This window comes from Limanda limanda, chromosome 21, assembly GCF_963576545.1.
Source record: "Limanda limanda chromosome 21, fLimLim1.1, whole genome shotgun sequence".
Classification (NCBI taxonomy): Eukaryota; Metazoa; Chordata; class Actinopteri; order Pleuronectiformes; family Pleuronectidae; genus Limanda; species Limanda limanda.
Window position 1 is genome coordinate 21,638,413 of NC_083656.1, and position 25,263 is coordinate 21,663,675.

General features: G+C 41.8%; 1 protein-coding gene across 1 annotated transcript in view; it reads right to left on the bottom strand.

Annotated features, from left to right (window-relative positions):
• Nucleotides 1-25,263, bottom strand: part of LOC133028348 (RNA binding protein fox-1 homolog 3-like) — a 216,707-nt gene that overhangs the window by 60,713 nt on the left and 130,731 nt on the right. Inside the window, exon 4 of the mRNA XM_061095543.1 lies at nucleotides 19,118-19,171. Coding sequence (XP_060951526.1) covers nucleotides 19,118-19,171 — 54 coding nt within the window. The remainder of the gene's footprint in view (nucleotides 1-19,117; nucleotides 19,172-25,263) is intronic.

Consider the following 25,263-nt stretch of genomic DNA (forward strand, 5'->3'; position numbering starts at 1 on the left):
CTTTAAGCCCCTGGATCTGATTTGGTTGATGCATTTCACAACAACAAACATCACATTGTCAAACTTCAGGCATTTGCTGCAAAGGGCCTGCTGATGGATGATGCAGTGCAGAGCAATGGCCTCCTCCACACCCTCCTCTTCTAGTTTTCTTTGAACAAGTGCCACCAGTCCATTTTTCCTCCCTGTCATTGATGGCGCTCCGTCGGTTGTTATTCCAACAAACTTCTTCCATGGCAAACCGGCATTCACAATGGCATGACACAGCTGACAAAATATCTCCTGAGTGGTGGTGTGGCCATGCATTGGAATTACTGTGAGCAACTCCTCCATTTCTTCAAAATTGTCATCAACACCATGGACATATTGCGAGCTGGGCAGTGTCAGTGATGTCTGTGCTCTCGTCAAGAGCGACTGAGTGTGCATTGAGAAATTTGGCTTTCTCGCGCAGTTGATCATAAATGTCACTTGACAGGTCAGAAATGCGCTCTGCCACGGTGATAGCAGAAAGGCTGATGTTGCTAAACTGACCTTTCTTTTCCGGACAGACTATACTTGCAGCCTGTAAGATGCACTTTTTGATAAACTTGCCTTCTGTGAATGGCTTTCCTGCCTTAGCAATCATCTCACTAACCACGTAGCTTACTTCGACTGCTGCATTATTCTCTTTGGTTGCTTTCTTGAAGACATTTTGTTGCCTCAGTAGACATGTTTTAAGATTGGCAACCCGGTTGGCTCTCTCATCTCCCTGGTATTTTGCATATTCCTCAGCATGTCTAGTTGAGTAATGACGTTTGAAGTTGTATTCCTTGTGCACCGCAACTTTTTCTGTATACATAAGACACGTCGGGGTGCTCATGTGCTCAACAAAGAAATATTGCATCTCCCACTTTTCCTGAAATTGTCTGTGCTCGTCACCAACCTTTCTCTTCACTGCAGGCTTTGAAAAAGACATGATTGGGGCTGTGTGACAAGATATATATTCATTTCACTTGCTGTCGCTCACGCAATAAAGTTTCAGTCAAGTGTTTAGCCAACCAGCCACGCACGGAGACCTAATTTCCGCAAATGCACGTCATTTTCACTTTTTCCGGTAACAACAGGTGATTGGGGGGGGGGTAATGTGTTCCCATCAGATTTCGTCCCCACACCCCAGTCACAGGCAGACACAGCTGTAGCGGCTGCTACTATACACGCTTCTCTGTTCAAAGCACGGGGATCTGAGCCGGGGTGAGCAGTGGATCTGCGCTTTGACGCGCTGCGGTGCGCGCACAGTGGAGAACAGAAAGAGGGAGAGGAGAGGACTATATGAGGCAGCGTCATTGGTGACCAGGGGGTTCAAATGCTGCTGGCCACTGTCGGGGCTTTCGCTGCCTTCAGTCACATCATCACATTTTCATCAGCGCAGGCAAGCCGGCGTGTTGGCTCTCCTGCGTTCCGGGACTTATTTGAGCAGATCCGGTACCTCTCGTATCGAACAAAATATGAATATTAAAATACGTTTTTTAAAAAATGATTAAAATAAAATATAACAATATAATGTAATCACTAGAAAATAACGGAGCTAAAGAAGCTCCCAAAACCTCACAGCGCAGCGTGTGCGTAAAGGAGCCGTGGTGTGTGTGTGTGTGTTCCGTGCGTTTTCTCCGCTGGACACAGAAAACGCCTTTGCTCAAGACGCCACTTTATTAATCACTGACACAAAGACTGATACCGTCACTGCAGTATAGCCTAAATAAGTCCCACTTCATTGTAAGTGGCATGTGTGTGCTGTTTTAAGCGTCGTTTTATGTGCGTTCCGGGACCTGTGCTCGTCGTACCTGCGCTGTCATATGTACTTAGCGTTCCGGCACCTTGTGATTTACAAAAATGAAGCACTGGATACATCATGACCTGCGCGAAAGAGGGCGGAAAACTATGAATTTCACCCTCCTGCTCACCGCACATCCAAAGCCACTCTTTTTTCTCCCGGCTCTCTCTCTCACTCACTCTCACACGTACACAAACACACACACACACGACCACGCCCCCCATGTCACTCACATGCATGCCGCATTCACTGGACAGGCACACAGTAGGAAGCCAGAGCATCATAACATTGTCGCACACAGCAGCTAACAGCGGGGTTGCTACAATATAAAACTCGAGGGCCGCACTACATTAAACTTTCATATTAAGGTGGGGGCCACAAAATATCGTCCCGAGGGCCGCAATTGGCCCGCGGGCCGCGAGTTTGAGACCCCTGATATAGACGAACTGGAAAACAGAGGGTGGTGGAAAAATATCCGCATCTTCAACCTGCCCGAGAATATCGAGGGGGGAAATGCTTTGGACTTCTTTGAACACTGGTTAATGGATTTTCTCGGCATGGATACTAAAAGGGGCCGAGTGAAGCTGGATCGGGCTCACCGCTCTCTAATGCCCAAGCCCGGGTCCGACCAGCGGCCGCGCCCCGTCATCACCCGCTTCCACGCGACAAGCAGAGAGTGATGAGAGCAGTACCGAGTAAAGCAGCGGGCGGGGTTATCACTCTGGAGGAAAGGAAAATATCCTTCTACCATGACCTGTCTGCCGCAGTACTTCGTAAACGGAAAGAGTTTAAAGAAGCTAAACAACGTCTCAGGCAAATCGGCGCTGATTACTCCATGCTCTTCCCTGCAAAGTTACAAGTATCTCTGAATGGCACCAAGAAAACCTTCCTCTCCCCGACAGAGGCTCTGACCTTTGCAGCCAGTGCAGCACGTCGGGAATGACGGATTCTCCGACCATATGAGAGCTAAGTTTGGACACTCTGTCATGTATACTGGTGATCCTCTGTTATGATACATCTTACATGCATGTGAATGATTACTCGTCAACATAATATGTATTAAGGTGCCCCCCTTGCTTAATAATACACCAGTATTCATTCAGTGGATGTCCAGCTGATTTAAGAGTAGGGGTGCAACAATTAGTCGACGTCGTCGACAAAAATCGATGACTAAAATAGTCGCCGACGGATTTGATCGATGAATCGTTGATTAACAAGTTTAAAAGCGAAATGTTATCCTATTGCCTTACAAATGTCTTTTTTTTCAAAATAATCAATTTTATTATTGTTATTTTCCCTGTCCTTTTTGTTAACACGAAAAATGGATACTTGATATTTAATTTATTTTTAGTATCAGCACTTGGCCTGTTCTTGGTTCACAGTAAAAAGGGAAACTTGAATTTAAATTTTGCCTGTCCTTCGTTTTAAATGGACAAAAACTTGATTTTTTTTTAATGAAGTATCAATCTTTATTGTCTTTATTTTCAGTCACCACATGCCTCGAACAACCTCAAGCTAAATTTAAAAGCTGCTTGCTAAATAACAGCAATTGAGAATATGTGTCATTCATAATCCGATTAGTCGATTAATCGTTTCAAAAATCGGTGACTAATAGAATATCAGAATAGTCGTTAGTTGCAGCCCTATTTAAGAGTAGATGATGATTTACATTTAGAGGCTTATATTAGTTGAAAACTTTTGTTTATCTTGTAATAATTGGGTGTTGCTGTGAGCCCCGGTTAACTGGTTGATGTCACTTGCTTTATTTCTTTTCTGTTTATGTCAGAGGTGTAAAGTAACAAATTACATTTACTCACGTTACTGTAATTGAGTAGTTTTTTCATGTACTTTGTAATTTTTTGAGTAGTTTTTGAAATTGGTAATTTTACTTTTACTCAAGTAGATTTTAACCGAAGTATTGTACTTCGCTACATTGAAAAATTACATACGTTACTGAGTAAAACAAAAACATAGATCAGGGCGCAAGGCAATTCTCACCGCAGTGGTAGATGCTGCATAGACTGGATGACGTTCCCTAACGTGCCCATTTAACATATGAAAACTGATCGTAAAGTTCACTGTTCATGAAAAATATGCTCGTCAGACACAACACTGCACAGGGATCCACTGCGAAGGGGCTGCAGAGCCGCGGGTTGCAGACCCCTGGCTACGGCGAAAGAGCAATTTGTTTACTGCTCCGCCGTTAAAGAGATGCGGACGTCAAAATTAATAATCATAATTCGGATATAATATTAGATCCGCCTCGCATTTTCTCCTCCCTGAAAAAAAGTTGAAAAACGGAATTGCAACTTTCAGATGGTATTTTGCCCTGTAAGACTGCATTTCTTTTTCATGTCTTGACATGTCCTCCCAAAAGTTCTTAAATGTTGTGTTGACATGTTAAATGTTTAATGTTTGACATGTTTAATGTCATTGCACTTAAATTTGTAAAGATCTCTTTTAATTAAAAATAACTGTTTTTGGATTGGATTTATGACCCGTTGTCCTTTTTTGCACTGTATAGGAGCGGCCCCCATCAAGTTGTTGGAAGTATCTAAGTAACTTTTACTTAAAGTACATTTTAAATAAACTACTTTTTACTTTTACTTGAGTCGATTTTTAGATGGGTACAATTTCATCAAACTTTTACTTGAGTACAATATTTCAGTACCTTTTACACCTCTGGTTTATGTGCTGTGAGAAACACATTTGGCCCTAGTGAAGGCGCCTTACAGAACAGCAATCCCCCCGCAACCTGGGGAAGGACCCCCATTATCCATTTTCTTTTCTTTCAATATTTCCCTTTTTTTACATGCATAGTTTCTTACTGTTATAGTTTAATGTGTTCTGTTTTTGTTACTTGTAGTTCATGCTCAGTCTTCCACATTCAGTGTATCATGTAGACGTATTTGGATAAACTGCCTAAATTATATTTACCAATAGAATGATGCCACCTTATAAGTTAAAACTCTGTTCATGGAATATAAGGGGTTTAAAAGGTAATGTTAAGCGAAGAAAGGTCTATTCTTTGTTGAAAAGGGAGGGGGTGGATGTGGCTCTATTGCAGGAGTCCCACTTAGAGGACAATGATCATCTAAACTTAAATACAGTTGGGTTGGCCAGGTGTACTTTTCCTCTTTACCACCAATAGCAGAGTGGTTGTTATATTGATACACAAGAATCTACCATTCCAATTAAAAAAGTGTATAAAAGATAAGTACGGAAGATTTGTGATTATAAATGGCAAAGAAATTACTATTATGAATCTTTATTGCCCACCTTACTAGTCCCCTGACTTATTACCTAAAGCATTCTCAGAATTTGCAGAAGTAACTTCGCCATTTGCCTTGGTGTGAGGTGACTTTAATTGTTTGTGGGGAAATCAACTTGGTTGATACATGGCGAGTATTGCATCCGTCTGATAGAGAATTCACCTTTACTCCCCTCCTCACAAATGCCACAAACGGATTGATTATTTTTTTGTACCCCAGTCTGTGATGCAATTTGTGTCTTCCTGCTCAATAAGCAATATTGTGGTTAGTGATCATGCAATTGTGCTCCTTGAATTGTCTCTTGACATAGAATCTGCAAGAAGTAAACGCTGGAGATTCGACACGCGTCTCCTGAAAGATGACAAATTTGTCTCTCATCTGAAAAGTGAATTTAGGATATTCCTGTCTATTAATTCACAATCTACTAGCAACCCATCCTTACTGTGGGAAACTACAAAAGCATACGTCAGGGGTTTAATTATAGCCACTCGGCCTCGAAAAGGAAGAAACAATTAGAACAGCAACTAAAACTTGAAAAAGAACTGGCAGATATTAAAGGTGCACTTTGCTTAACATCAGACCCATTACTGTTGCAGAGGAAATGCGCACTACAGGCTGCTCTAGACACTTTGCTAACCCAACAGGCTAAGACTGCTCTCCTCTTCTCAAAGCAAAGGCTATATGAGTATGGGGATAAGCCCAGTCAGTATTTATCTCATTTAACCAAAATTAAAAGGGACCCTCAAGTTATTCCTTCAATTTTAGATGGGAATGGCACCCGCCACTTTGATAACAAATACATTTATAACACTTTCAGGCAATTTTACACTAGGTTGTATGAATCGGATCAACCACAGGGAGTCTCGGATAGGATAGAATCCTTTTTAGGAAGATTAACCCTTCCAACCACCTCTGATTCTCAAAAACGTGAATTAAACGCTCCCATCTCCATGGAGGAGGTAGCCTGGGTGCCAGACAAACTTAGCCCCGCCCACAACATTTTTTGGTAGGGAAGTTCGGTCTGGAGTCGCTCCATTGGGGAGAAATTATGCTCCGAACAGAAGCTGTTCGGACCAATCACATTGTCAGGGTGGTCTTTATACGATGATGGACAGATGAACAACCATAGATATGTGATCAGCAGTTACGTAATCAACTACGTCATCAAATAGCGCTTGGGTTGACTTCCACAAACATGCCTGCCGCTGGAGTGCTGAGATGTGTAGATGCTGCCATTGGGTCTGTTTTAGAAGACATCGATAGCACATTAATTTTGAAAGAGGAACAGAGAAACGCGATCAAGGCATGGCGATGCAACTCGGCGTGCACGACGAGGTGGACATTATTTTTTCATCATTAAAACTATTGCATGTTCGCTATGTGGCAGGAGGTTTCCCTGAACGAGGTTGCCCTGAACGCAGCACAGGGAGGATGTTAGCAGCTGGAGGCAGCAGCCCGGAGCTAGCCTCCGCGGCTCGGCTTCATGTCCGCACCATAGACCATAGTCCGCACAGGGACTGTCAGTTCACGGGAAGGGAACCCGGACAGACCCGGGTCTGGGTGAGGAGTTCCGAAAGTGAGGGCGTGACAACAACCGGACTGAGAGGTCGAGAGCCGTCAAATCGAGCTAGCTCTCAGCGGCTAGCTGCTCTCTCAGCGGGGCCTTGGAGTACAGCAGCGCTTATTTACAAGGGTAACCATTGAACGGATTCTGTTTAACTGCCACAAGAGTTGTTCATCTTGTAATAAAGATCTCAATGAGGAAACACGCTTTGTTGTTTTTTTATGGTAAGAGAAAGTCTTGACTGTCTGACTTAGTAAATAACTCACAATGTCGCTAAACATACGTCACATACTACGTTGCTCTGATTGGTTGTAGGTCTATCCAATTGAGCAAAGAGGCATTTCTTTTCCTTGCTCGGTTGAAACACGCACCATAATCACAGCCCAATGGAGCGGTCTCAGACACATACTTGACTAGAATTGAGTATGACAACGTCAGGCTAGGGAGGAGGCCCTGTTAGCACTTAAAGGCCTGCAGTCAGGCAAGGCACCAGGGCCTGATGGCATGAGCAGTGAATTTTATCGAGAATTTCAGGATGTGCTTTTAGACCCCTTTTTGGAAATGTTGGATCATTCTTTCATTACTGGTAGCCTCCCTCAGTCACTAAGAGAAGCCAATATCACCTTAATTTTAAAAAAAGGAAGGAGCTCTTCTGAATCAGGACATCAAAATAAATACTATCTAAAATATTGGCAGTACGTCTCGACAAAGTTCTACCTTTTCTTATTAGAGAGGATCAGACCGGCTTTATCAGAGGTGGAAGTTCTAGTTACAATGTTAGGAGGCTCCTACATATTATCAATATTTGTCAGACACAGGAAATTGATAGCATGGTCATTTCACTGGATGCAGAAAAAGCTTTCGACCGTGTCGAATGGTCATACCTGTTAATTATATTGCATACATTTAATTTGGGAGACAATTTTATTAGATGGGTTAAATTATTATATAAAAATCCCATGGCCACAGTCATCACCAATGGCTCTAGGTCTGACAACTTCCCACTTCATCGCTCAACACGTCAGGGCTGCCCTCTTAGTCCCGCTCTTTTTGTCCTTGCAATAGAACCTCTCGCTGAGGCTATAAGGCAAGATACTGACATAATTGGCATAAATGTACGCGGACGACATTTTGCTTTATGTGCTGGAGCCTGAGACTTCTGTTTCACGTCTAGTTGATGTAATTACTTTGTTTGGATGTTTTTCGGGTTACAAAATCAATTTCTCAAAATCTTTAGCTATGCCAATGGGAAGTCTTAGAGATAGAACTGACACACTACCCTCATTCCCATTTAAATGGTCCATAACAGGGTTTTTTTTACCTGGGTATTCATATCACACCTTTATTTCATGGAATCTATAGGGCCAATTTTAACCCCCTCCTAGACTCCATAAGGAGGGACCTGGACAGATGGGCTCCACTCCCCTTGTCATTGCTTGGTAGAGTTTCTATTAATAAAATGAATATTTTGTCAAGATTGTTATACCCCATACAGATGATCCCATTACTCTTGTCAGGCAAAGTACTGAAGCTGCTTAATGGCTGGCTGAGTGCCTTCATTTGGAACAAGCGAAAGCCCAGGCTAAAAGTAGCGAAACTACAACTTCCCAGTTCGAAGGGTATCTAGATCTTCCCAACATCAGATGGTATCAGTTGGCATCCCATTTGAGATTTATAGCAGAATGGGTCAAGGAGGAACCTACCTCTGATCTGCTGAGTTAAGAAAAGTCACAGACGTCAGGCTCCCTGTTAGGCCTTTTGGCCTTCAAGGACTTAAAGTCAGCCAGGAGCCATTGTAAAAATAACCCTATAATCTGCAATACTTTAAAAGCATGCTTTATTACACAAAAGCTTGAAGGGAGGTCTGGTCTAACATCTTCGTTGGTTCCAATTCAGGGCAATCATAACATGGTGGATGGTGGGTATCCATGTTGTCATTTGCACAACTTCAAGAAAAGTATAATCTTCCCAGGCATGACTTTTACAAATACCTGCAGACTTCATAAACAGGGGAACTACTTTTAATATTGATGCCACTACATCTGCAGTTGAACAATTACTCCTCCTTGGCCCAACTAAGAAATCCATTACTCGTTTTTACAATGTCTTAAGCCAGACTGATGTGATAAATGTACAGGATGTTATGCAGAAGTGGCAAGGTGAACTTGGTATAGATATTGATGGGGATAAGTGGACTAAGATATGGACTCCAAACAATGAAAATATTGTGTAACCGTGCCAGATTGCTGCAATTTAAGATTGTGCACCGTTTACAAATCTCTCCTAACAAAAGACATAAAATTAACTCTCAACTCTCACCTGCATGTTTAAAATGTAAAATCTCAGTGGGAACCTATACTCATTGTATCTGGTCATGTCCTAAAATACAAGCATATTTGGTGTGGTGTTGCACATGGACCCTCTTTCCTTAATCCTGAGTTACACCAGTCAAGATACTATTGTGGATGCCAACGCTGCCAGACTGTATAATATCCTAACATATGCAGCAAGGAAGAATATCTTTATGTCTTAAGGATAAGCGACAAACCCCCCACTAAATCAAACTGGCACAAGATAATTATGGAATGTTTTCCCCTTGAGTACCTGACCTGTCTGCTTCACTCTTCAGAGGGACAGTTTATGAAAATTTGGACTCCATATCTTCACTTTTCCAGCTCTACAGTGGCTCTTTATCTTTATCTCGTTGTCATTGCACTGATTGGGTGAATGTGAGTTGTAAGTATGTATAGACTGTCTAGACCAGGGGTGTCAAACTCATTTTAGCTCAGGGGCCACATGGAGGAAAATCTATTCTCAAGTGGGCCGGGCCGGTAAAATCATGGCATAATAACCTAAAAATAATGACAACTTCAGATTGTTTTCTTTGTTTATTTTGGTCCAAAATATACACATCACAAATGATCCTCTTGACAAAACTCTTCAAGCAAGTTGAAAATTCTGTGGAAAAAATTGGTGCAATTTCAAGAACACAATGCCTTAGTGATTGGAACTTAGACTTCGTCTCAGTGTATCTACAAAAAAATGTAACTTTAAAGGGACTCTTACATTTGTTGCATTTTAACACTTTTTTTGGATAAGGTTAAATTGGTATTAATAAGGTAATGACACTCTAAAATGCAAGACAGACCCACCAGGAGTAAAAACAAACAATTATTTCACTCTCATAATATTTAGTGAAAACTTCAACCAATAAAATTCTTCGGACCGAAGGACCTTATTGGCCGACAGACCTGTCTGTTTGCTGCATGGACATGCAGGTTTTCCGTCTGCTTCTTGTGGCGCATTAGGGCCCGTCATCAAGGCGCGTCCTCAACTACACCGCGTTCCACATTATTATGCAGATTACACTTTGCTCAGATCTTCCTAAATAGTAATGCACAGCCAGTCAGTATATTTTTCAAGTCATCAACTGTTAGAGTATAATTCAAATTTTATTGAACAAACCTCCCAATGATAACAGTATTTTTTTCAAAAATAAAAAACTCAAAATGCAGTGTTCCAAATTATTATGCAGAGTCTCTTAGTTTCTGAGTTTCAAGATATTTTATAGGTTGTAAAGAACTAAAAATTGTCATTTGTTGAATTTGCAGCATTAAGAGGTCATATTTACTGAAATCAAATAAAGGTTTTAATCAAAAACATCTTAACAGGTCAAGTTACATGTCAACATAGGACCCCTTCTTTGATATCACCTTCACAATTCTTGCATCCATTGAACTTGTGAGTTCTTTGATAGTTTCTGCTTTAATGTCTTTGCAGGATGCCATAATAGCCTCCCAGAGCACCTGCTTGGATGTGAACTGCCTTCCACCCACATAGATATTTTGCTTGATGATGCTCCAAAGGTTCTCAATAGGGTTAAGGTCAGGGGAAGATGGGGGCCACACCATGAGTTTCTCTCCTTTTATGCCCATAGCAGCCAATGCCCCAGAGGTATTCTTTGCAGCATGAGATGGTGCATTCTCATGCATGAATATGATTTTGCTTTGGAAGGCACGGTTCTTCTTTTTGTACCACGGAAGAAAGTGGTCAGTCAGAAACTCTACGTACTTTGCCGGGGTCATTTTCACACCGTCAGGGACCCTGAAGGGGCCGACCAGCTCTCTCCCCATGATGCCGGCCCAAAACATGACTCTGCCACCTCCTTGTTGACATCTCAGCCTTGTTGGGACATGGTGGCCATTAACCAACCATCCTCTACTCAATCCATCAGGACCATCAAGGGTTGCACGGCACTCATCCGTAAACAAAACAGTTTGGAACTTAGTCTTTAAGTAGTCCTGAGCCCACTGCAACCTTTTTTGCTTGTGAGCTTGGTTTAGAGGAACGAATAACAGGTTTAAGGACACTTGCAAACCTCTTGAGCATCCTTCATCTTGAAGTTAGAAAGACTCCAGAGAAACCAGCGGCTTCAAACACCTGTTTGCTGCTATTCAATGGCATTTTAGTGGCTGCTCTCTTAACCCTACGCATTTGTTTGGCAGAAATCTTCCTTATTTTGCCTTTGTCTGAACGAACCCGCTTGTGCTGTGAATCAGTGACAAATTTCTTCACCGTCCGATGATCACGCGCAATTCTTTTGGAAATATCCAATGTTGTGATACCTTGACCAAGGAATTGCACTATTTGCTGCTTTTCAGCAGCACAGAGATCCTTTTTCTTCCCTATTTTGCCTGAAACATGTAGCTTGCTTAATAATGTGGAACATCCTTCTTAAGTAGTTTTCCTTTGATTGGGCTCACCTGGCCGACTAATTATCACAGGTGTCTGAGATTGATTTCAATCATCCAAATAGCCCTGAGACTCAATACCATCCATGAGTTTAATTCAAAAACTAAAAAATGAATGTTTTTGACCCTTATATCCAATTTGCATAATAATGTGGAACGCGGTGTAGAGGGTGAATGTAAATGTATATAACTTACCGGTGCTTCTGAATCCGAATCCATTGCTTTGGTAAACAAAAACTCACGTGCGTGCGCGGAGGCAGTAGGTTGTAAGTCTGCTTGTAAATAAAGTTTCTTCAAAAAAACACCACGGATGGGAACGAGGGGGTGGGGCATTGGAGGAAGGCGGGATGATTTGAATGTGCTGTAATTCTCAAATGCAACAAAGGTAAGAGTCCCTTTAAGTCACAGCCTTCCTGGGATTGAACAAAATAAAAATAAGTAATGAATAAATAAATAAAACAACTCTTCTAGGTATCAAATACCTAATTTGTCATTTCCACATATTAATCCTGTGCAAACTCGACAAACCATACAAACTGAGGTAGAAACTATTCAAGAGGGTTGAGTTACTCCCTGCCTTGTAGGCTAAACTATTTATTGATAGAAAAATAAAAGCTGTGCATTGCATGAACAATTTCAACAAACCAAACTTATGAACTGAGGTGACTGACATTATTACAGTAAATCACACACTGTTCACTTTCTTTAAATTTCCACAGAAGACAATCATTTTCACAGAATTATATCAGGGTGCAGTGTCTCATGCAGCATTTTAAGTGGGGTTACGCATTGTTTATTTCACTCCTGAAACCTGGCATCTTTTAGCTTTCACAAGTGCATCAATAGCAGGCGTCACATCTTGAGTGGCAGCCAATTTCAGGATGTTATTCAAGTGCTTGTGCGTGAGCCTTGAGCGCAGCTTTGTTTTATTGATGCTCATTACAGAGAAAACTTGCTCACAAAGATATGTGGTTCCAAACATGCATACATTTTGCAGCAAGGGCTGTCAAGTTGGGGTAATGTGGCAAGAGATACTGATAAAATGTGTCCAAGCCAGCTGCGGCAAATTTGCCCTTCAAATCTGAGTCACGCCGGGTTTACCCCGGGCGCTGAAGTGTTGCGTAAGCGCTAATCCCTAGCGCCGGCGCTAGGCTGGACACACAGGACGCTGAAGCCTCGCGTAAGCGCCGCGTAGATCCCTAGTGCGCAGGCGCCAGGCTGGTCTCAACAGACACGCTTTTCATCCACGGCGGTCATCCTGCGATTCCTCTGCGTAATCACACACACAGCTGATATTTGTCATTAACTGCAACGGCGTCCCAGCATTTGTCCTTTTTAATGTTGTCTTTATACAACATGTGCCGAGGATCATACAGCTCACTGTACTACTTCTCCACTTCAATTACTAATTTAATGTCATCCATCTTCAAGAACTTCTCCGCTGTTTACTCCGTTCAATGTCGGGTGTCGAGGGTAAATTACGTATTCTCCACTCAAGCCTATGGGGAGAGTACGTAGACACCCCCCCACCCCTCCCCTTTCTCTTTTTATCTTTATGACTGTTTGTGTGTCTGTATGGATGGGCAGAGGGGGGCATTTAACAATGTGACTGGTAAAATTGGTAAAATTAAAACTCCAGGACAACAGAAGGGGAATACAAACCATGGGATGCATATATTATCATTTATATCATATAAAATATGTCATCAATATCGTTTAAAATCATTTTTCAGTGTGTTTCCTGCAGCGATACGCTCGCGTCAAGCGCAAAAAATAGACTCGACGCCGAAACGATCGCTGCACTGCGCTCGGCAGCCTTGGCGCAGCGCTGCACTTCAGCCTCTGGTGGGACCGGCACAGAGGATTAACATGGGAGTGGATGGGAGTCAGCTGTTATTTAAGGCATCGCGCTGCGCTTACGCAACGCTTCAGCGCCCGGTGTAAACCCGGCGTCACACAGCAAGTCTATTATTTCAAGTTGGATGTTGACGGGCAGATCAGAGGCATTCGCGGTGAATGGCGAGCAAAAAACTTTGAAGTCTTTCTCCAGTTTACCAAAAATCTGAAAGCGTTGCTCAAACTCACGCAATAGTCCCGTTATTTTATCTTTAAACCGCTTCATGTCTGCGGCATGTTGGGTCGCGCACACATCTTTCAGACAAGGAAAGTGAGCTGCATCACCACCTGCAAGTTGCGTCTCCCACAATGACAGCTTCAACTTGCACATATAATGTCATAATACTGAGTGACAACTTTGTTGCGCCCTTGCAGCAATTTGTTCAAGTTATTCAAATGCTCTGTAACATCCACCATAAATGCAAGGTCCTGCATCCATTCTGTGGACTGAAATTCCAACACTGGTTTGCCCTTTTTTTCCATGAACTGTTCAATTTCCTCTCGTAATTCAAAGAAACGCCTCAGCACAGCACCTCGGCTTAACCATCTTACCTCGGTGTGGTATGGCAGCCCATAGTTGTGGTCTTTCTCTCTGAGAAGGCTGTCAAACTGACGCTGATTCAGGCCTCTGGATCGGATGAAATTAACAGTTTGGATGACCACCTTCATGACGTTATCCATCTTCAATGACTTGCAACACAAAGCCTCCTGATGCAAAATACAGTGAAAAGTACAAAAATCACGTCCTCCATTTGCAGTCTGCACTTTCTCTCTGAACTTTGTCACAACACCTGCTTTTCTCCCGATCATTGAGGGCGCACCATCTGTAGCCAGGCTGACAGCGCGGGACCAGTCCACTCCGATCCTGTCCATGGTGCCGACGAGTGCGGTGAAAATATCAGCTGCTGTTGTAGTATCCGTCATTGGCACCAACTCCACGAACTCCTCGGTGACGGTCAAAGTGTCATCAACTCCGCGGATGAATATGGCCAGTTGCGCAACATCTGTAATGTCCGTGCTTTCGTCAATTGCAACTGAAAACGCAATAAATGACTTTACTCTGCGCTTCAATTGGCTGTCCAAATCCACAGAAAGATCAGAAATCCTGTCTGCAACTGTGTTTCTTGTCAGGCTGATATTTGCAAAAGCCTGGCGCTTTTCAGGGCACACAATCTCCGCAGCCTTTCCCATTCGATTCCGTGAATAAATAGGAGGATGACCATTTTTCTTGGAACAGTCTGCACTCTGCGTCCACTTTTCTCTTTCTTGACAGAGACATTTTGTCACGTAATGGTTAAGTCGGGCAGGCAGAATGGCATGCTAGCTCCGGACTAGCTGTAGCCTTCTTGCTCACCCCCAGTAAAAACAGTTTGCTTGCTTAACAGAATTGCTATTGCGCCATCCAGTGGACACATTCAGAACAGCAGTTTTTTTCATTGAAAAAATTGCAGCTCACTTTTATGCGTGGCAAAATCATCTCCCGGGCCGGATTAAACCCGTAAGCGGGCCTGATCCGGCCCGCGGGCCGTACGAATGACACCCCTGGTCTAGACCCATGTTGTACTGAGTGTTGTTTTATTGTTGTTATGTCAATACATAAAAAGCTCAATAAACATATTTGTAAAAAAAACAAACACTTGCACTGAAAGATGTCGACAAGACTGGTCTACAAGCAAAATTCAAGGCATGGATCTACCAGCACAGGATTCTGCCAAGCCTTTGCTCCTCTATGAATTCCCCTACTCCACCATCTCAAACGTGGCAAGGAGAGTCAGCCTCTAACTGATGAGATAGCTAGGGCTACTGAGGAGCTTGAGCAACCTATACGGAAACACCTGCAAAATTAAACTCCCCCTTTAAAATCCATCAAGGAGGAGTTCAGAGAGTCATGCCACCATAAAGTCTCTGGTGCATTGTTAGAAGTGGATGATGCCAAGATACTCGGAAGAAGTGAAGGGAAGAGGCTGCAGGCAGAAGTCACTGCTGCACCACAGAGTCCTGGTTGGAGCAGTAATCAGAGGAAGGGCTGGGCTAGGAACCTTCACAACTGCTGGTGGCACGACCAGGTACTCAAGACCATTGAAGAGAGTATCTGTAGTGCCATCACAAGCTGCCGGAGGTCAAAACAAACAAAGGAGTCCAGGAGCATTAACAGAGTCAGAGGGAAGCAGACAAGAACTCCCAAAGAAACTGTGAGGCTGCTCAACACTGCACTGTACTGGCAGCTGACAGTGGACTTGGGGAGTTAGCTTAAGTTCCCTGAGCTTGTCACCAAGACCACCCCCAGACCTGACATCATCCTGGTGTCAGAGGCAACAAAGAACATCATCATGCTGGAGCTTACTGTGCCATGGTAAGACCATATAGAGGAGGCCTTAAAAAGGAAAAGGGAAAATTATGATGGGCTTGTGAGTGACTGCCACAGACAAAGCTGGAAGGCAAAGTGCTTACCTGTGGAGGTGGGGTGAGGAGGCTTTACAGGACAGTCCGTCTGAAGAGCTTACACTGCGCTCGGCATCACAAGAGAAAGAAAGGAAGGCCACCAACAACAACAGGGAAAGCCTCTAGTTGGCTCTCTATTAAGAGAGATAAGAGTGCTGCTAGGGTACAAGCTGAGGCCTTATCAACCTCAGTTGGTGCACCTGAGAGAGTGTGTCTGATTGTCAACCGTACCGGATACTCGTTTCAGCCGAGTATCCGGTACAGATAAAGCACTTTTGCCGAGCACGAGTATTATACGAGTAATACGAGTCAATATCTGTGCTCGGACTGAATGAAAATCCTCACACAGCGTCACAGCGCTCCTCCCCTTCACACACCGCTCTGCTCACTCACTCAGGTTCGCAGGTCTTTTCCGTTAACGTTTAGGGTTTCTTCAGCTTGAAGTTTGTTTTTATTTCAGTTTGTACTTACTTATTAACCAGTAGAGTTCTGTTAAACGTGGGTTCGTTCAGACGTGGTGCTGGTAGAAAGCGACTCGCGTTGCGTCTCTGCCTGTTGGAGTTTTTTTTTTTGTTTTTGCTGCATCGCTCTTGTTCACATGAATGTGATGATACCGTGTTTGTTTTAATTATCCTCATCCGAAGCAGGAGAGACCCGCATCTGTCAATCTCGTCCCCGGGAAATAGCAAACAGCAACGGACTATTTGATCCGTAGAACACAGTCTCCCCGCCCCCCTCTCTCTCTCTGTCTCTCTCTTACTCACTCATACACACACTCACACACCTGGTGTGGAAATAAGTTAAAAAAATCATAAAAAAATGTCACAGTTAAAAAAGAAAGTTATGTTGAGTATGAAAACACTTGTTATTACATTTCACTTCATAATTGCAACAGCATGTGTTGTATTCATTGTTGCAAAACTTGTTCTGTAAATAGTTCGTTTGCTATTGTGATCAAAATCATTGATCTGAAGCTCAATGCTGATGCTGTCCTGTAATAGTTTTCTAATCAGCAATAAATATAACAATTTCTGATCAACCCATATCAATTGCATGCTTAAAATAACATACTGGTTAAAGCCCCGCCCGTTTCAAGAAAAGCCGGCCTACTTCCGGGTTAAATCACACCCACTTCCGGGTTAGGCCCCGCCCACTCCGAGTACGGATACGGATACACATAATTCATATGGTTAACAGATACAGATAATGCTGTACTCGCTCATCCCTACAAATGACCACAAAACACCCAATGAGACTTAGCATCAGAAGATGTTTCATTACAAAATAATTATCTGAAATGCATAGACTAATAGCGAAATAGTTTGCAGTTCCACAACAATTCTGTTGTATTTTGTTTCTTTATCAGTGTTTCCTGATAGACTGCAGTGGCTGTCATAGTGACACCCAAGATCTTTAACTGTGTGTGCAGCGCTCTTTGCTTTGCCCCCTCACCCTCTCTCTTTATTGGCAGCATCGGGAGAAATCTTGAGTAAGTGTGCCATTAAAACATAAATTAAACATACGTTTTTACCATCCTAATAGGCTGCCCATGTCATACTTTGAGCTGTAGTTCACAGTGTTAGCTGCAGGTGTATGCCAGCATTGACATAATTATCATTTGGCTCTTTGTTTAATACAATTTGTAGATTACCAATAAATAACATGAGTTCTGATGAAAAAAACAAATGATATGAAAATGTTGTTAACTCTAATTACTTTTATATGATGAGTTTTTTCCACAAGATATCGATTGTGTCACAACCCTTGATATGACAGCTTTAGCTAAGTGCTAGTTTTAGATGCTTCTATTGTTCAGTTGCCAGAGCCATTCCTGTGTGTGCATCCAGAGAAAAGCTAATTTTGTTGTTCAGCTTAGTCATCAGGTACGTTGTCTCTGCACATTTGTTTGGTTATGAAATCATTGTGTTTGTGAATAATATTAAGAATGCCCTAATAAATTATGTGAATGGCACGTAACAGTCCTTTTATGTTTAGGTTTATACATTGGAAGTTTCTTACCATTTGAAATTCATGTGTGATGTCGCTAATGTAGCACACAGTTGTTCAAATGAGCAGTTCTGTTTCTAAAAGACGTCTATATTACATTCATATTCTGTGACTAAAATGGTTTAGGTTCTTATTAGTTTGTTAGATTGTGCATTGCAGCTAAGCTATGCGCTTCTGAGTATCTGTGGCTGATGATTATGTTTATTATGCTCGCGATTATGTATATTATGATTGAGCTGTTAATAATAGCTACATTGTTTGGTTTATTTTTCAGAACCACACTCATACACAAAACACACAAACACTTAAAATCAACTGCATTAAAGAGCAGTAAATTGATTGACTGTCTACTGATTCACAGTATATTAACATTACACCTTGAAGGAACATGGAGAGGCCATTCGATAATGCATACTTCTGAATTATAACTGAGCCTAGCCATCCTGTAATGTCTTATCCTGTATTGAGACCCTTTCACAAGCACCATTATTGGACAAAATTCAAATTATTGTTCAACATTAAAAACTATTACTGGTTTTATTGTTTTGGCTGAGGGACCAGGTGGACACATGCGGAGTAAAATTAAAGCAGATAGGTGCATCGTTTCAAGCAAACCCTTGTTCTGGATTGTCATTTGGCTTGGACAGACAGATGCTGCTGCTGGTCTGCTTTGACACTGTTGAGTTTCTGGTATTGAGGACAATGAATCCACTTGACATGTCTGGCAGACCTGACTGTTTATGTGTCCTGGTCCAATCAAAAGCAAATGTAATTACTTTTGCAGATAATATCTGTGAGCTGCACCCAATGTTGTAATCTCAATACAGGATTCACTACTTTCTGCTAATTACAAGGAACACTCAGGCCTGAACAGTCAGTGGGGGCACTATTATTATATGTGACACTATTGCTCTGTATAAGCAATATCTTTATATAAACATTAATAAATTCTATATGTATTCTATGTGCAAACAGTTATCAGTGTTTTCAGTGAAATCTTGGATTTAATACTGTCACAAATTTTGGCTGGGTTGAGTATAGTAGCTGTTGATGCTTATTTCTTTAGGACTATAGGCAAGGGAACCTAGCCAGGGAAGACGGTGTCTGGTGGCAGAATATGGGAATCCAAATGTCAGCAGTAAGATAAGTGGGAGCAATCCATTGTATGCCACAATGTATGACAGTTCCGTCAGGTGTATGAGCTGCCTGGAGGCAAGTTTCAGTGATAAATCCATAATTACTATAAGACAGACAGAAAGGGAGCAACGAAGATAGTGAGAGGAGTGGGTGACAACAAAGGAATAGGAGGCCTAGGGACAATTCCAGCCAGCTAGAAAAAGTAAGTGTGTTTATGAATGTATGGTTGTTGTGCACTTACCTTGGATCCTCGCTCGTTAAAAATAATCTCAACATCTAAAATCTTGCCAAATTGCTGCAGAAGTAAGGAAGGGAAAAGAAAGATGGGATAAAAAAAGAGCAGAAAAGGGAAAGTATTGATTAGAACATGGTACCTGCACTTTTATCTCCTACTCTAAAATCCTTCCTCAGTACGCCAAAACCTATAAAGCAATATACAGGACCATACTAGAACATCCTCCCTGTCATCAGTCAATGCATCATATTAACAAAGACCTTCTCACTCTACAATGAGATTAATGAAATTTAAATTTACTTTTTACACCCTGTGTGTGTGTGAGGGAAAGCTGTCAAGGATGCAAATGCTAAAGCAGTGTAATGTCTCAGAATGCACCACCGATCTTAATGATGCCCATCGTCCTGCCTTTCGTCTCCCTTTAAAGCTGGAATATTTCTAGTGGAGGCAATATACACATCATTTAGAATAGGAAATGGGGTGTGTGAGGAATAGGTGAGAGAGAGTTGAGTGATAGCCCATGACAAATTATAAATTTGTTTATCTACTCATAGTGTTAACCATCATAGTGATCTTCTGTCAAAGGCCTCTCATCTGATTGTCTTACCATGCAGTGGTATCTACATTTTTCTCTTCAGATCTAGCATTTGACGTAAATCAATGCTTCACTTAAATTGTCTTATTACTTACAGTGAGGTAAGAAATTAAACCTTGCTAGTATTTTTATCATAGTTTGTTTTCGAAAAATGAGACAAAGCAAAAAAATAATTTTGGAATGTCAACACCTTGCAATGTAATGTCATCAGAGGATGGATATTGATGAAAAAAAAGTCAGGGGTATTAAGACGACTGATATACATGAGTGTGTGCAATTTTGGTGCAGATTGTTGACTTTAAGGGGACTTTTGGGAGGAGGTGGTGCGATTTTAGTTTTCCTCTTAACTTGCATAGTAGCCTCTTCAATCCTCATATAAACATTCCACCTCAAGCTTAATGGTTACTCAACTGTGATCAGAAAAGCTTTTAAATGGCTATTACACTATTTCTTAATGCTTTGTTACCACTGGGATTTTATTGTTGTTTTTTGTTATTGCCCAGAGCAATGATAAATACATTGTATTTACCAACTTAACAGCCGACATTTTGGATCTATGACAGTCGTTTAAGGGAGCAGGAGCAGATTGACAGATTGGAAACAAACCAATCCAATACATTTCAAAGAGAAAACAAATGTGAATGTCTATGTGTTTTAAAATGTCTCACATGTTTCAGACCAACTTCTCAATTCAACTTTTACCCACAGTAGTAGATGTGTGCAATCAGGAGTGCAAACACTGTAAATGTGACTTCCAAATAAAGTGGTGTAGATGATTTGAATTAACCTTGAGTTTGGTTCCATCCTGTAGGGCTTTACGTTTCTTTTGTTTGAATTTCTCCCGAGGAAGGCCAAATGCAAGGGCAACACTTTGCATGCTCCATCGCAAGGCTCTTGTGGCAAAATGGATGGACGATCCATCGAACTACATCAGATATTACAGGACGTTATACAAGTAGTGAATTTAATAAAAGCCCGGCCCTTAACACATCCGCTGTTCGCTATTTTCTGTAACCAGATGGGAGCAGTGTTCGAGGGGTTACTGATCCACTCGAACGTGCACTGGCTTTCACTAAATACTTTATATTTACATCCGGATTGGGTCTTCTCTACTGAGGCCACGTTTTTTTTACAATAGCCTAAACTGGAAAAACTAAACACATTTCAAGTTTTTTTGACAACTGAAGACTACCACAGTTTCTGCTCCATGTTTGAATTGAGAGGGTGAATTGAGGGGTATTCAGCTGCAACACGCAACTTCACCACTAGATGTCACAAAATTCTAAACACTGAACCTTTAAATGTTCATAGTTTTCTTGAGGTATCCCAATCTGGGTTTAAACCCATTCACAGCAACATTTTTTGCTAACGGTACTGGGGATTATGCTATTCTTATACTTTTAGACCTTACAGTTGCATGACCTATCCTTTTTTTTCTTGATCTGCTCCCCTTACAGCAAAACAGAATTTATAATATATTTTGACCTAGTGGTGCCCCTAATTCCTCTTTTGTCCTGGGCTCCCTTGTTCCTTATGTCAAACCAAAAGTAACAGATCGGGGGGTAAAAATTTACGGTGATCATTAAAATGTATCAACAGATTAATTATGTTCTAAAATCCAGTGATTTGTAGAGGGTTATACATGCCTTTTTCTCCAACCGACTTGATAATTGTAATGCCCCCCTATGCCCCAGATTTCCTTCTCTCGATTGCAATTAGTCTAGAATGCTGCCGTTTGGGACACGCAAGCAAGAGCATATTTCGCCTGTATTGGCGTCTCTCCATTGGCTTCCTGTACATTTTGGGACCAGTCCAAGATCTTTTTGTTTGCCTATAAAGCTCTGAATGGGCTCGCTCCATCATGCCTTTCTGACCTTCTTAACCCATATATTCCATCACGTCGCCTTTGCTGTTTTGGCCCCCAAACTCTGGAACGAGCTGCCCCCCAAGATTAGACTAGCCCCCACTTGGTCTGTGTTCGAATCTTGTTTAAAAACCCATCGGCTAAAAACTCCTTGGCTATCTCTGACCCTGTATGAGAGTTTGACTGTTTGTGGTTTTGTCTTGTGGTTTATTGCTGTTTGGTAAACAGTGTTTTACATCATGTTTATGTTTGATCTATTTAATGATGTATAGCACTTTGGTCAACTCTGTTGTTTTTTAAATGTGCTTTATTAACAAATTTGGATTGGATTGGATAAATGTCGGTTTCGATACATTTTTGGTTAATTTCCCAGCTCTACCCACACCTGTGATGTGTGGGGTGAACAGCTCTCTAAACTCATTCCAGAGCATCTCAATTGGGTTAATGTAAATACATTGGCAATGTATAACCGTGTGTTGACATCCCGCTATGAGACGAGTTACCATGTCCATAATAGCATAAACAGGTAGCAGGTGACACTAATCACACAGATTAATGGGTTATCTGCAGGGAGAGGAAATGCTGCAGATCCCTACAGAGGGACTGTTAAAAGCGATTGCTTGTGGTTGAAAACCTACATCGGCAAATTGGCCAGGTTTTTATGAATCCCTGAACTTTGGATGGCGAGCAGATGAATGGATGAGACCACACAGAACTTATAGCAAAATAACTTCGCAATATCCACATTTTCCTGCCTGGCGGTAAGACACAACTTGCAGCAAGAAAATAAAGACTCAATATAGTCACCATTCACACGCATATTTCCCCAGCACATGCCCCTTTTCTTTACCTTTCCAGACCAGACACTTACTTAATGGAAATTATGAACTCATTCATGTGTGTGCATTAGCACTTAATAATGTGCACCTAATAATAAGAAAAAAGATTGACAATTTCAATTTAAAGTTTATGTTTACCCATGGGAATTTGGGTGATATATGATGGCCAGATGTATTACATATGACAATTCATTTATCTATTTTGGTTTGTTCGTCTGTTTTCCTTATTTCTAATATACATGTACAAGTGCGCTTCAGCAACACATCAGTCTCCTGAGTTTATATTAAATATAGTATAATTTCCTCCTTATTCGGCATTTAGAAACCTCCTGATTAAACTAGTCAATTCTATGTGATCATCATACTGGCTGATAATGCAGCTTATCCAGGACCTATATGCTACATAAACTTTGCTAGCCAGAAGGAAGTAATTGACATATGGTATTGAAAGGGGATATATTATGCCCTTTTTAACACAGTTGATATGGTTCCTTGGGGTCTTAATGAAATGTCTAACATATTTTGGTCAAAATATCACAAGGATCATTTAAAACAGCACCATTTTTACCCTGTCTGAAATAGGCCTCCTCAGATTGACCTGTTTTGAGTGCCACAAGGGAGGCTTCCGTATGCCTCCCTCGTCACAGGCCATGTAAGAGACTCCCATTAGCCCTGTGACGAGGGAGGCACACAGAAGCTCATTCGCAGTCACTCAAGCATTACGTTTCTGACACAGAGAAACCATAACAAATTGCGGGAGTTTTTTTCCCCCAGAGTTTTGGGGACGGGAGACATGCCAGATACCCAAATAAACGTGTAGAAGCACTACAAAAGTGGAATTTTCATAATATGTCCCCTTTAATGTATAGTCTGTTTTGGTTGAATTCTGGGTTTATTACAACATTAAATGTATATTAAATTAAATGTATCTGAAAAGCGCTGTATCAAAATTCCAAATGCAGTATTGGTGGGGGGAATAACAAAAATTGTTACTATTATTACTATTATTAGAATAGTTCTAGTAAATGAGCCCTTCTAGTAAATGAGACAATACATGATTGTGAGTTCCTCTTTGAACTGGGCTAGTGTGGTCATTATCATTACCGGGCGGCTGTGGCTGAGGGGTAGGGGGGTCGTCCTCCGACCTGAAGGTCGGGGGGTTCAATCCCCAGTCTGAACCATCTGCATGCCGAAGTGTCCTTGGGCAAGATGCTGAACCCTCAATAGCCCCCCATAGAATAGCCTATATGCCATAAAATAATAGATGTCATTTAACTTCCTTTAACTTAATATAAAAAAAACCCACAAATAATAATATTTGGTCACAATCAGCTAGCAGGCAAACTAATACCAAATGGTCCCTGAAAACTGTGTCGGCAGTGTGTCAGTAAAGTGCTGCACATAGATGCACTGAATGAATTTGCTTGTGTTTGAAATGTGTTTCTTTCCACTGTCAAATTATTTATGATAATAACGTAATCTCACAATATCTATCAGACCAATTCAAATGATATGATACAATCATTTTCTACGTATTTTTACCCTGTTAAAGGTTTTTTTTTTTGTATTTTTTCCTTACTCTTGCTGAGGGTTTAGGACAGAGGATGTCACACCATGTTAAAGCCCTATGAGACGAATTGTGATTTGTGAATATGGGCTATACAAATAAAATTTGATGTTCAGCTCCCACTTGAGGTCCTGGGAGATGATGGTGCCCAGGAAGCGGAAGGACTCCGCAGTGACGACTGGGGAGTCTCTCAGGGTGATGGGGGTGGGTGGGGCTGGCTTCCTTCTAAAGTCAACAACCATCTCCACTGTTTTCAGTGCATTGAGCTCCAGGTTGTTCTGATCACACCAAGTCACCAGATGATCAAACTCCCACCTGTAGGCGGACTCATCCCCACCAGAGATGAGCCCAATGAAGGTGGTGTCGTCCGCAAACTTAAGGAGTTTGACGGACTGGCGACTGGAGGTGCAGCTGTTGGTATACAGGGAGAAGAGAAGAGGGGAAAGAACACAGCCTTGAGGGGAACCGGTGCTTATGGACCTGGAGTCAGAGACATGCTTCCCCAGCCTCACGTGTTGCCTCCTGTCAGACAGGAAGTCTGTGATCCACCTGTAGGTGGAGTCAGGCACACTCAGCTGGGAGAGCTTGTCCTGTAGCAGGTCCGAAATGATGGTGTTGAAGGCAGAGCTGAATTCCACAAACAGGATCGTACGTAGGTTCCTGAGGAGTCTAGGTGCAAGACTACAATATTGCTATGTAAATACAGACCATTCATGTGTTATTAATTATATATGATATATGGAGGAACTGACCAGTCAGAAATGTCATCAAATACTGTTGTCACTTCAATTACAATAAAATATAAAATGCTTAAACTGAGTTATTGTTTTAATTCGCTCAGAGAGACACTGTGAGATCAGAGCTCGTTCACGTGAAGCAGCCGCTCACTGACTCACCGGCTGCTTCTTAACTATGGAAACAGTGAAAACACAGCGTTTCTCTGGTCTCAGCTGCTCAGAGATCAGCGCCGCAGCTTCTTGATCAGAGCAGAAGCTGCAGTTGGTTTCTACCGAGCTTCAGTCTCTGTATTCGCCTCCAGTCTGACCTGCTCTTGCTTTTTGTTTTAATATTTCGCCAACTAAAATATAGATTTTTAAGCTATTAGCTGCAGCTACATGTTTATATTTATTTCAAAATAGGGTACTTCTTATTTCATACATTTTCTGCAAATATGGGGAGGACTCAAATAGCCCTACAAAGTTCTGTGTTTAATTTATTTCAAAGTAGGCAGACACTTGCCTGTGTATTTTGTTTGTTTGTTATTTTGTTGCTTGTTTGTTTGAGTAG